At 42.1% G+C, this 14,198-nt stretch overlaps 1 protein-coding gene across 3 annotated transcripts in view; it reads left to right on the top strand.

Annotated features, from left to right (window-relative positions):
• The window catches only part of znf536 (zinc finger protein 536), a 265,410-nt gene that overhangs the window by 171,938 nt on the left and 79,274 nt on the right, over positions 1-14,198 (top strand). For all 3 annotated transcript variants that reach the window (XM_074666772.1, XM_074666774.1, XM_074666775.1), the window contains exons 6-7: positions 1,505-1,663; positions 10,620-12,386. In XM_074666772.1, the coding sequence (XP_074522873.1) occupies positions 1,505-1,663; positions 10,620-12,386 (1,926 nt within the window). The remainder of the gene's footprint in view (positions 1-1,504; positions 1,664-10,619; positions 12,387-14,198) is intronic.

Here is a 14,198-nt window from a genome sequence, read left to right as displayed (position 1 = left end):
TAGGCTACTGTTAAAAAATGTCCCTCATTGTGCGGCGTGGTTGCCTAAGTGGGCCGCTCCATTTTGATTCTTTCTCTCTCTTTCTGGCCTCCTACATACGCACATACCGAATCATGTGCCAGATTAGAAAATAAATCAGACTTTTAGCTGTATTTGTGCAGCTTTGGGTCATGTGCACAGTGACTTATGCATCTGACTAAATGCAGAATGGAGGCTGTAGAAATACAGCAGTGACCAACAGGAACGAAAAACTGGTTCTTAGAAGTTAAATATGCGCTACATCCATGTTTTTTCTTACACAGAACATGATCAGAGTGTTTCATCTTCGTAAGCTTCATAATATCTTGCACACACAAGTTCCCTCACCTTTCAGCACAAAATCAGACGAATAAATGTTGATATAGATGGGGACAAAAAAAAAGAAACAAAGAAGGAAGCAGTGTTAAAGATACATTTTAAGATGTGAAGTTGTCTCTGTTGTAGATTGCTAAAATCAGTCGTGACAGTTTTGAGTTGTGTGTGTTGATGATGAACCTGCAGACTTATGTCCATCAAATGCTTCAAGATCAGATATTTTTAATTTAACAGCATCAAGATATAAGACAAAGCAGGCATCTGTTTTGCTTTTTAAAGTTTTTTTTTTCTTTCTCGCTTTGAACTTAACTAGGCCTTTAAAATTATCCCGACTGTCAGCACATCACAGGCTCTTAACCACCCGAACAACGAGGCCACTGTGTACAATGTGATGATGAAACCCTCACCTCAGATTATGCTGCTGTCAACACATTCCCAGGTTGTCGTCAGTCATCTTTAGATTCATATTCAGGGAGATGATTGTGTTGATAACAGACTGCTGTTGCACTAAACTGTGCATCATCGTTTTTTGGTGTGCGGAGGAAGCGGTAGAGGGCGGGGTCAAAACCGTTATCACCCTATCATATCTCTGACAGCTACCTGTCAAAATCAGGTCGCAGGAAGAGATGTGTGTAGACGCTGTGATGCTGACACAGCCAAATCTCTCCCTCTCTCCCCTCTTCTTTCTTTCTTTCATTCTGTCTTATTTTGAATTGTTAATTTTCAGCATATGCTTAATAAGAACGATGATGATAGAGAGGAGAAGAAGAGAAAACAGGAGGAGAAAGGAGAGGCGGTGGTGGAGGTGCAGGTGGTTGTGTGTCTGTGTGTTTGAGTTAGAGGGGGGTGTATCTCAGGACTGTGGTGTTTCTAAAGAAAGTGAAAAGCTTATGAACTGTCAGCGTTCTGTCAGAGAGGAAAATAGTGCAGCCGTGAACCCGTTTGATGTGTTTGACTTTGTGTGGCGTTTGCACATTTGAGCAAATTTGAGCAAAAGGAAGCAGGGGGGGACAATGAGAGACAGACAGAAGAGAAAAAGAAAGAGAGAAAAAAAAATGTGTTGTGATGTGAGGGGGGTGGTTTGGAGTGGCACTTAACACACCTTCCATTTGTCTCTCCCTCCTTGTGCTGTCTCTGCGTGCGCTTCCAGATGTTGGGGAGGACCTGGCGAAGGCAGCGGGGAGCATCCAGCCGTCTCTGTCCCAGCACCGTGAGCGAAATCTGGCCTCGTCCTCCAAGGATTGTCCCTATTGTGGGAAGTCTTTCCGCACCTCCCACCACCTCAAAGTCCACCTGCGGATACACACAGGTCAGTACAGCCACGCTTTCCCACATGGAGCAGACACGCAGCACAGCTCCTCACCAATTAAACATTAATCATGCTCCATGCAAAATTTACCTCACTGCTTGTACTGACACGACGTCTGGGGTTAGACTGACATCATGGCCTGAACAGACATATAAGTCTATTCATCTCTAAAACTATAGATAAGTTGTGAATGCATTGATTGCATTTAAATGTCTAACTCACTCCTGCAATCCCACAGACACAATTTACTTCTTGTAACATGTTGACGTTATGTTTCAGGGGTCACAAAGAAAGTACAAAAAGCAGGAAACAATTAACCAAGAGTGAAAGAGAGAAAAGAAAGTATGTAGATGTGAAAAGAAGGAAGCACATCCTAATTAACTCCAACTACCTCCATCAAATTTAAGCCCCCAGATGGTCACAGTTTCCAATTCACAGTATCACGATGTCCCTGAAAAGAAGCAGCAACCAGTGATCCCAGTTCATCAGTAACACATACTGTCATTCTCACCTAAGTCATAATCCTGTTGACTCCACAAATACTTTCCATTCGGACGTATCAGATGTTTGAGAGTAAAGACTCAAAGAGACAAAAAGTCAGATAAATAAAAGCAAGTATGAGTAAGAATGTGGATTATAACAGAGTTTCCCTTATTGGGGCTTAAGGTCGTTATTATTCCTTTTTTTTTCGTAGTCATCATTTCATTGAGCTCTAATTAACACAACAAGGGTTCAGTGTCCTCCGATGACATCACTCAGAGGGCAATTTCACACTCGCTAACTCTCAATAACTTTCAAGCCAAAACAAAGCCGGCCTGTCCACAGTTTGGGGATATGCGTGAGAGGATGTGTCTAATAGATTTAGCTTGGAGCTGCTCACTCTCTGCCCATACATCTCAGCAGCCAGATCCCAGGCAGCTCACTGCAACCTGTCCGCTGGTCGTTTCAGAGAGGTTAGGGCTGCAGTCGGAGTAATGATGTAGACTGTGGACAGTAGCCAGGGCTCTAACCCTCTGCAAGGTACGAACGCCCCAGTGACTATCCAGGTTAAAGTCACAATTAGAGCACGCTGGGGTCACCTTAACACAAGGACGCCTGTCTTTAGCTGCTGGGCCTGGTGTGGAAAGTGAGAGTTTGAAAGGTAATTTCTCTCCTCTCAGTTTGTGTAGTGTTTGCAGACTGGAGGAAGTGAGGTTTGATATTTAAAAACTTCCACATTTAGTGTGGAACTCAAAGTGAAAGACAACTTAGGGCAGATTGTATGCATTTTGTAGATGTTCTGACACTTAAAATATCAAATATGGTGAATATAGGGGCTTAAAATGCACAGAAATACAGAAAACAAAGAAAGACTCCTATCCTTACATTAACTCTCTGTTCTGTCAGTATAAATATCCATGGCCTTAAATTCCTGAGCTGTTCTTGAAAGTCTGAGTCCAACCGTCCTGACCTTTTTATTTCTACTCTTCACAAAGAAGTAATCCTTGGGTGCCAGAAGAGACGCAGAGGCTGAAACGCAGTAAAATCAATGCTTGCTTTTCTTCTTATTCTCCCTTTCACTCTCTATTCCTCTTTCTTTAGTCTCCGTATGCACTTAGATGTAAAAGAAAGAGACCTCCTGTACTGTAGCCCCTTTATGCTTTGCTTTAAAAGAAGCGCATGCAGCATCTCAGAGCTTCATACCGTGGCCTGTTTATGCTCGCAACATTAGCATCCCTGTGTTAAATACAATCCAGGTCACTGCGAGGGACAGTGGTGGGTTTTTGGGGGCATCTGGTATCTGGTGGTGAGAGCTGTGAGTTATGTCTGCTTTGAGTAGTACAGTAAGGATACCCACGAGGGCCATATTTTATCAGAGAGGAAGCAGAGACCTCAACCCGAGCCTGGCGTTAACTCATTTGGCAAAACACATACAGACGTGTGGGTCCATCTCATTCCATCCACACAGCGTATTTTACAATTATCCATGAGCATGTATAGAAAAGAGTGTGACATAAAGAGTTTAATCTGTAGCCCTCTACACCTCAGAGCAAAGGCTTGGTAAGGATGTTGTCTTTTGGAAAGGAATGTATCTCTGGACAGAGGCCTGTCTAAGCACAGCTTTAGTATAGTCGTCTGCATGTGGAGGGAAAAACAGCTTGATGCATCCTCAACATGTGGCCTTTAAATCACTCTTATAACCTTATCATACCAGCTCCACTATGACATCCTGATTACATCCACGAGATGACTTTTACAGTGGCTAAAGATCCTCTCTGTACTGGGGTGACAATGCAGGGAAATTCACAGATGACAGCCGAGCTCCCCTTCATCCTAATGCAATGTGAGTGACACAATGGAGTTGCTTACCAAGCCGGTCGAGGCAGCATTGTGCAACGCAACGCAGAGATTAATGAGCGTCTAACAGCAGCTTGAAAGGAATGAAGTGAATTTAAATTTCTCCAAAAGTTAAAGAGCTAATGTTACAGTATTAATTTCCTCTTGAACAGTGAGTGGGAAAATATCCATTAGCAAAATTAACCACAGTTTTCTAGGTAGCTAACATTGTGCGGCTGTGCTGCTACAGTGTGGGGCCACAGCTAATGAACACACTGCAGAGGGTGATATTTCATTATACAAATTAATGCTCACATTTTAATGGGAAAGTCACATAATGAATCTAGGCTTCAGTGACAGCAATTAGAGGCCCAGATTGTCCCCTTCTGGACAAGGCACTATTTAGCAGTAAGCAGCTGTGTGTAAAAAATAAAAAGGTCCTCGCTCTTGACAATAGCCACACATAACTTCAGGCAGAGCCGCATAACCAATAAGAGTCCCTGCTCACCTTTAAATGAGGAGAGGGGGAGACAAAGAGAGGGAGGAAGAGAAGGAGGAGCGGGAGGACTTTGCCCATGTCACTTAACCTTAACCTAACCTTGTAATCAGAATGAATCAGGAGGGACCTGTGATCTCCCCCTCCATTCCTCTCACTGCTTTGTCGCCTCTTCTTCTACTCCTCTTTCTTCGAGTATGTCCTCAGATACATCCTTTCCATTACTTTAATATACATTATGTTTGCCAGGTGGTGATAACTAATACATCCCGTACATTTACAACCCATTTATTTTCTCCCTCTGCGGCAATTAATTGTATGACTGTGTAGTAAGAGCCTGATATATCTTCTTCCTCTCTACAGTAGAGCTCCACTGTTTCCTAAAGGAGGTTAGAAAACCATGGATGGGACTCTTTCACGGGGATCACAGACATTAAATGTGTTTTAAACGAGAAGTAGCCTGCAAGGAGAATGAGGGAACTGCACGGGCAGCTCTTTCCTTCACTCATCTTACAGAGTAAAATTAACATATAGCTAATTTATTTATTTATTTACATATTTATTACTGCTGCCATATGGACTGTGAAAGAGCAAAATAAACACATTAATTTTACAGTATGAGTATATAAATGTAACCATCAGTAGTTTAGGCCACCATAACTGAAGCTCAGCTACAGGATCTACTTCACAAGCTTATATATTGCCTGAGTTAGCCGTCAGCTGGACAACTTTACAATAAGAAAGCTGTTTTTATGTTTACTATGTTCAATGTATGGAAATACCCCCAAAAAAGCAAAATAGTGACAGATAATGAAGGGAACCAGCTGACACTCATCTGTAGCATTGACTGTTTATTAAACAAGTCGCCATAAGTGTTAACTTACTGTAAGGCCAAAAGATTTGGAGCTCCCCCTGCTGACTGGATACATTATAGGTGGTAAATCCCCTGCCTCTTATGGGTTTCTGTCACTACAGTTATTTCTTATGCTGATTTATAATCAGTGTTTTAATCTGTTATTAGTTACCAGATTGTTACAGAAAAAGAGGAATCCCAAGAGAAAAGTAGCAAACATTAATACAAGAGTCACCAATCTGTACGTGGCAAGAGTGTCAGCTTCCAGTCAGCTGAGGATCCTTAAAAATTAACCGGTAAGTTTTTGGATTTTTAGGTTAACGTAAAGGATTTTATGTAAGTCCTGTCGCTCCACCAGCCAAGTCAATTGGTACATGCCTAGGCTCAATACATCAGCTCTTACTGAGGTAGTTTTTTGTCTTCTAATTTCTCAACAAGTTGAAATGAAGCTAAAATATCAATTCTTTATGCGATCAGTGTCTACACTGAGAAAATGTAGCGCAATTCTTATACTGGATACCCAAAATATAACCATAGACTGTTAAAGAAAAAAATGGTTGCATCCTGCTTGGCTCAAAGTGAGGCTGCCACAAAAACTGCTCCCCCTGGTGGCTAGCTGCAGTATAGGCTGAAAAAACAATCTCCCCAGCCATTCCAGAAGACCAGTGGTCAAACTTTCAAAAGTTATTAAAAATATTATTAGATATTATTGGGCTGCCTTGTATTCAGGTCATCTTTTTTTCTGAAAAGTTTTGTCTTCATTAGTTCTAGGAGGTTAGAAATGAGGCTTTATGTCACGTTTAACGATGATTGACAGCTGCCGTTCTTGTGTATTTTTTTAGGGATTGTAAAATATGTCATGAGGGAGAGTCTGGAAGAGATTTGACCCTTGAAAGAATAAAATATTAGTTAATTATAATGATTTATGTCACCCGGCCCCACTCAGACCGAGTCCCTCATAAACTCTTCTGCGCAGACTCTGGCGGTACAACGGCTGCCAATAGCGGCACTTGTATCAGGGGTATATTGGCTTTAAAACCGTACAATGGTAAATGGTAAAGCCACTCTGGTCGTTCTATATACAGTCAATAGACATAACCAACAGATCCCTGTACAATCATACTACTCATACAAAGGTATTAACAGCAAACATTTGTTTTCCTTTCTCACCTCAGGAACAACCACTTGTACATGTTAACAGAGAATAAAACCCTAGTACATTATAGTAGTATTCTGGTCGTAGTAGTATTATTAGTAATACTGTATCTCATGGGATAGTAAAGAAGGATAAAATGAAACGTTTATCACAAATCCTTTTTAGTCTTAATATAGTACATGTTTTGGTTAAATCCAGTATTCACCATTTAAGGTGCTGTAAATTTTCACTAAAGGGCCCCAAACACGAATTAATGTGCAGCTAAAAAAAATTGTCCTCAACAAGTGTCCAACTTACTCTTGTTCAAGTAGCATTCGCCAAAAACGACAGTTCACAGCTGTTGCAAGGAAATAACTGGGAATTTTAATCATTCAGTCACTTGTTTTTTAGGAGCTGTATATTTGTAAGCTGCTGTGTAAAGATTAAGATGATTTTCAGAAACATATTGGCTCGGGGCTGACTGCCAAAGACAGGATAGACGAGTAAAAGCATATGGAGACGGATGTGAAAGGTTTAGAAATAATTATGAGATTTTGTCAAATTTAAGGAAGTTTGTGAAGAAAGCCTGTCATGTTTTTTTAGGGTGTAATACGTGCCATCAAGTGGACACATTTTAAGTTCTGCAAACACCCGTATCTAATAGAGCGCTCATAAAATCCAAACATGCATATCACAAATGCATGCACTGTGCATATATGGTGTTACTTTACCCTCCGAGGCAAATGAACTCTTAAACCCTGACAGTTTGAGAGGCATTTTTAATTTACCACTAAGCACTTACCTAAGCAGATACACTTACATCAGATGTGAAACAGCTTCAGTGTCTTACCCAGTCTCTCAAACCCCCAACTGCTGGAAATTCATCTTCCAGTATGTCATATCTATTAAGTCAGTTTAATTGCCCTTCTGTACAGGTTTGGGGTATTTATCTTGACTTGTTTCTATGGCAGTGTCACAATTCACACAAAGCCAGATGAAATCAGTGCATGCAACATAAAAAGCAAACACCCTGTGAAGGACCAGATCTCACCACTGCAACCAGAAGAACGCAGATTTACAGCCACAGAGGTGTCACTTAGATGTTTATGAGCTTCAATTTTTCAACTCAAAGCTAAGAAAGCTGTAGCGGTAATTTTCTATCCTCCTTTCAATTATTTTGTCAAGAACAAAATGTCCCAACGTAGTTCAACAAAGCCAGGATGGACCGCAGCAAAAGTTCACCACTCTATTTTTAACTCCCAAATAGCAATTTTCTGGTTTTGTGGCGGCAGTGATCTGTCATGTGGCTGGGAGGTTGTGCTGTTTGCGCTGATATCAATTAAAAGTGGATTAACGGGTACATAATGACCTTTAGCAGTAAATTGTGTGTAATGTTGCAAGGCAGGATACAGTATATTCCCCAGATGTCACACCAGGCCCCTGACGTATGATGGAGCAGATGTCTTAGCCAGTCCAAATGGCCCTCTAAGACACAGACACACACAAGCACACACACACACACACACACACACACACACATACACACACATACATACTCACAAGCTCAAGCCTACAAGCATGCATAAACATGTGTTCGCACACATTCCAAATGGCACACACACACACACACACACACACACACACACACACACACACACACACACACACACATACACACACACACACGTTCGTAAACACAAATTCAGAAATGCACTTGTCTTGTGTCTCAGTGGCTCCAGATGTATTTAAAAGCTTAATTTTAATGGGAAACTGGAATAAACTGATAAGTCTCAAAGGGCATTTGTATTTATTTTCAGTTTGCCTTACTCCGTAAACATCAAAGGAGAGTGTCGAGCATACAATCTTCTGGGCTTTTCATTCTCATTTTTAGATATGTAGATGGTACATTAATCTTTATTTCCCCCCCATGAACATTAACAACCTCTTATAAGGGAAGAAAAGACAGTGGAGAAAAAAAAAAGATCAGATCAGTCTAATTTCTGTCTAATTTGGCTCCTAGAATATCATTTTGTCCAGTTAGAGGAATTGAGAATGATCATTTGCATCAGGGACGTTTCCTTATTAAATCAGCACTGAGCCTCTGTTCGGCAGCTCACAGGAGAAGCACTTATTGGGTTAAAAGCTCATCTCGTATGGTTTATTTTAAATATACTCTATGCCTCATAGCCACTCTAGCGTAAGAGAAAAGATATCAAATCACTGTCTTTCTATCTATAGTCAGAGCTATCTCTCTTGGCACGCTTCCTCTCTCTTTTTTGTCTCTCTTATTCTTTCTCTCTGCTCTTTTCAGCTTTTCCACCTTCAATTTTCTTTTGTATACCATCCTATTCGTTTCTCTGCTGTATCAATATTGTATTGAGTTGGTGTTTGTGGCCCTGTATTTGAGAACTCTGCAGTAGGTCTGCAGATCGCAGAGTCTTTTTCTGGAATGGTGCCCTCTAAATAATGATAAATTACTTGAGCAGTATGCCATTTGCTAATTATATCCATGATTTACTACACAGCCCGACTTAAATCATTCAAACCAGCCTTGCGTAACAATGCCTTTTTTTCTTTTATAAAATGGTTTCCATGTGTATAATCTAAACATTTTTATGGCCATATACAGTATATGCTGTATGGAAATGTGCGTACACACAAAAACGCTCGAACAATACCCTTTTTTTCCATAAACCCCCTCCTTTTCTCCGAGTCACTTTTATCCCCGTGGCAGAAATTCTACTCTGGGAACTTTTTATATGTATATATTAACAAAAAAAAATCAAGCTTAGCATTTCCCTCCCTTCTTTTCATTGTTTAATGAATCCAAATCTGGCTCAGACTCCAAGCCTATTATAATTGCTTGCAGGATGTGTTCTATTTCAACATAAGTATCATTCCAATGGAAGATCCACTTCTGGCAGAATAATGCTGGTGTTATACTGTTATCAAGAATACTCATGAATATGGATGTGCAGCACAAATAAATATATGTAAATGTTACACTACATATTCGCCCCTCTTTTACCGTAAAATGAATCTCTTTGATCTGTTGGTCCTGTGTTGAAGCGTGTTATTCTTAATCAGAGGGCCTCACTCAGCTTACATATGGTTTGCATATGTCGTCTTTACTGTTTTTTTTCCTTTTTTCAAATAATCAGTGACTTTTTATTAGGTAGTGTAGCATCCAGATGATATGCTTCCAGTGAACAGGTTCATGCCAGTGGTCAATGAAATCTTCTGCTGCGGCTGATTTACGGGTCTCAAGATAAACTGCAAATAGGGAAGGTCTGAGAAATTGCACTCTCGTCGTCAAGGCTCAAAACTGACAGCAAACAAGGCCAGAAAAGAGGCCTGGTGACCCTACAGCAGGCACACATACTCAGACACACACACCTATGCAAAGCTGCATAAACACACAAACTATGAGAGGCACAGTCCCATGAAGCCCCAGCCCTCACTTGTGCCAACACAGATAGCATCTAGACAGTTTTGTTGTCAGCAGAAAATATTATCTCTTGTAGTGGGCCGAAAGCACCATATGGTAAAATGATTTTCATGGTGTTGATGTGAGTGATGGCTCACTTGGCGGGGCTGGATCGAGCTGGATCGACCCATATTCAGATGCCTACTCCATGCTCCCGCCCCCATCCCAGTACACAGGCACACACACAAACACATTCACAACAAGGCACCAACACACACATACACACACAGACACACGCGCACATCAAGTATAGCGGAGGCGATATTTGAGGAAGTGCATATACATGGGGTTTTTGAATACAGGCTCTGAATATAGTTTAACTTTAAACTTTATTCTGTGTTTTATTTTTTTCCTTTCTCTTATTATTCCTCATCTTCTTAAACCTTTCAGGAGTCGGACATGTGCATCTGCATACCAACTAAAAAATGAGACGATTGTAAAATATCATCGTTTTTTTATAGTTGTTAATGACATGCATATCTTTTTTGTCAGCTCAACTCATTTGACCTAATTTCCCTTGTTCAGGGAGGTTACATGACCCTAGGGTCCACATTCCCTGCTCCAATAAATAGATTGTGATATCCAGTCAATCTAATAATCAGGTTAATTATTCACTGTTTTTCCCGGTCTCTCCCTTTCTGTTTCTCTGTCTCTTTCTTGCCCTCTCAGGAGAGAAACCCTACCGGTGCCCTCATTGTGACTATGCCGGCACCCAGTCTGCCAGTCTGAAGTACCACCTGGAGCGTCACCACCGTGAGCGCCAGAACGGCTCTGCCAACTCAGCCCCATCCTCTGGCCACACTACGTCTTCTGACCACAAAGACGACCAAGGGAAGACCGCAGGCGGAGGCATTTTTGCTCGACCAGATGTGCTTCGTAATGTTTTCAAAGGCATGCCTCCCAACCTGGACTTCAGGGCAGGTCCACTTCTGCCCCATCAGTGGGCGTCCGCCGGCATGATGCCTCCCCACGACCGAGATCGAGAGCGGGAGCGTGGAGACCGCCGTTTTGACTCCTCTTCCTCGGCTGAGAACATGAAGTCCGCTGATGGCACATCCTCTCTGGTCTCAACAGTGACAGATAGCTTCTCTGACTTAAGCAGGGCTTACCAAAGCATGATGGGAAATGGAGTCCACTTTCAAGGTTCTCTCCAGGCCTTCATGGACAGCTTTGTCCTCAGCTCCATGAAGAAGGAAATGAAGGACAACCAAAGTCCAGCCCAGCTCCAGGCCCATTGCTACAATGACAACGGTGAGCCCAAAGCAAAGAGAGCCACCTCTGCTGACCAGGACTTAGAGGATAAGGCCGAAGCTAAGCAGAAAACAGAACCTGGTAAACCAGGGTCCCAGTATGAACCACTTGACCTGTCTGTGTCAGTCCGGCCTGAGTCTGCATCTGGGTCCCTCCCTGGCTCCTCAGTAACCATCCATGATAATGTGGCTTGGCACGGCTGCCTCTTCTGCTCCTTCTCCACCCCGTCATTTGAGCTGATGGCTCTGCACCTCCAGGCCAACCACCTGGGGAAGGCCTTACCACAACGATCTGACAACGGCAAGGAGCTCAACGTGGAGTCTCCTCAGACCATCTCCTCCGTTCACTCTAACACAAAGATCTCTGCACATGACAAAGATGGAGACAGAGATGGAGAGAAAATCCAGGGAGGATGGAACAACCACATGGACCAGACTTATAACCCATTCCAGAGTGACTTCTTCAGGCGGTTTGGAGGTTTGTATGATGGATCCCCAAGGGACCAAAACCTCCAGGCGTTCATGGCTCCCTCAGAGCAGGCTCTGGACCTTCCAAGCCAGGCCTTCGGATTGGGTTCCTCAGCTGGAGAAGACCAGGTCGGTGAGAAGAGCTCCTGTGGAGCTGTTGAAGAGGACCAGGTTGGATCAGATGATGAGGCTGCCAAGACAGGGGTGCGCAGTGCCAGTGAGACCCCCTCGACCACCCCGAAAAGACAGCTGCAACAGAATCACTCTGATGAGGAAGAAGAGGGGGGAATGGCTGAAGGGGATGAGGAGAGAGATGAGGATGAGAAAATGGAAATGGAGAGAGATGAAGAAGGAAGTCCACCTTTAGACCACATCCAGAACCACCCCAAACAGCTCCAAGATGAGTCCTCTCTGACTTTAAGGAGTGGAGTTGGTTTGACAGCTTCTTCCTCCACCATGAAGCCACTGTCTCTGCTCCCCCAAGCCAAGAATCAAGCTCTGCCTCTTGAGAAGCAGTGGCAGCAGAGCCTGGGCCTCCTGTCTCCCGGTGGTCCTCCAGGACTTTTGAAGGCTGAGCAGCAGACCCACCTAGAGCAGCAGATGAACATGTTGTCTGTCCTCAGAGCCTACAGCAATGATAACCTGCCTGCATTCAACGGCCTGGGAGGTGGAGCGGGAGGAGCACCCACAGGGGGCATGAAGAGGCCAGACGCATCTGGTAAGTGCCTTTAACCCCTACTGGCACTGTAACTACTTTACAGGACATAAATATATTCACAGACAGTTATACTGGCAGAAAACCACACACATACCAAGTCATGAATACACAAGTGTTTGAAACACAAATTCAATTTCCTCTGCACTGCATAGACATAAATAGTAGAGACACAAGACAAACACCTACGTTTTTTTCCCAACACCCACAAAGGAATCTCAGACACTCACTAAAGGTCTCGGGATTGGCTCTGAAGTGATTTCAGCCTTATTTCAAGCAAGTTTAGAAGCTATCAGCCTGGCGACTAGCAACAGATTAATCTTTATTACACGTTTATATTACTGGGAGTGCAGCGCCTCCCTCCTGCTCCACAGCATGGAGGGAATAACCCTGAATGAGTCAGAGCAGGACCTCGGCTCCCCGTGCCATCTCCTGCACATGTCTCTTAACTATCTTAGCTCTCATAAAGCCGGCTCCCAAAAGCCCATTACTTTATAAGACTCGTCGATCTATGACCCTGTGAAAAATGAACTGTCAACTTTCATGATTCTGCTAAGGTTACAGCCGCTCCTTGAGACTGGAGGAGGAAGTTCTTTTCTATTTTTTTGCTCTTTGGCTGTTTAGGGTTGGTTTTTGAAGTATCTCTATAAAAAGAAAGTATAAAAAAGTTGGTATAGTTTGGACACATTACGTTATGTACACTACAGAGAATGAAAATATAGAAAAGAGGAACATTACACATACCTTGTAGTATCGTAATTCCAAAAGTCCTTCAGATTTTAAATTGAGTACTAAAATGGAAGAGAAATTGCCTGAACTTAGCCATAAGAATAAAATAAATATGTTTTTGAAACATGCAGTTAATTAAAGTTACCAGCAATAATGTGCAATGGTTTTACTGCTACACCTTAGCACAGGTGTTTCCTCTCAGAGACTTTTATGGGTGTAATCCAGAGCTTTTTTTTTTTGTTTGTTTCAATCTTATCATTTTATAGTGTCAGCCAGTATGACCCTATAGAGCAGCAAAAATTGAATGCAGTTTTTTTTTTTTTTTTTTAAGACAAGACAAAAAAAATTAAGACATGTTGCCTCTAATATGTAGAGCTTTACAGATATGTTCACAGTCTATAGAATAGTCAGTGTTTAATGAAGAAGTGCAACTACATCTGACCTTTCCATCTGATTCAGTCACACGTGTTGTCATGGAACCAGGCTCTCCGCATATTTTAACATGATGACAGCGTCTGAACAGGATGGATATATGTTTCATCTAATAGAAAAATGGCTTTGTGTAGGAATGCCCTACTTATTGTCTAATTTGAAGGCCTGTGAAAGCACGCTGTGTAATGTGGGCAGTTCCCCATGCGACTAGGAATGCTTGACCTTTATAGATAAGGCTTTCTCTGACGAACAAAGAGCTTTTTTACATGTTGTTGGTCGGTTGGCAGTCTGAGTCAGGCATTCATCATAATTAAAAACAACACAAGAGTTTTTGTGTGTGTAACTCCATGTTTAGAAATACTCTTTAATTAGATCTTTGGGATGGCAGTGAAGAAAACATATGAAAATATGATTCAAAATATGTGAGAATTAAGAAAATACCTAAAATGCCTCAGTGGGCAGTCAAATACATCATTCTCTACCAAACTTCATTTTGTTTCATACTCTCACCATGAACCAGTAAGACAAAATATCAGAGCGATATAAAGTTTTCTTCCAAACACATTCCCTATTTAAAGTGTGAGCACTTTGTTGATCATCGGGGTGGTTTTGAGTGTTTTATCTGTAGTTGTTAAACCCCAGTGATAGATTGCA

The sequence above is a fragment of the Halichoeres trimaculatus genome, unplaced genomic scaffold (genome assembly GCF_033239565.1).
Source record: "Halichoeres trimaculatus isolate MK-OKI-2021-1 unplaced genomic scaffold, fHalTri1.1 fHalTri1_scaffold_3, whole genome shotgun sequence".
In the NCBI taxonomy this organism is placed as follows: Eukaryota; Metazoa; Chordata; class Actinopteri; order Labriformes; family Labridae; genus Halichoeres; species Halichoeres trimaculatus.
Note: the sequence above shows the minus strand (reverse complement) of the source record. Positions and strands in the feature narration are given on the sequence as shown.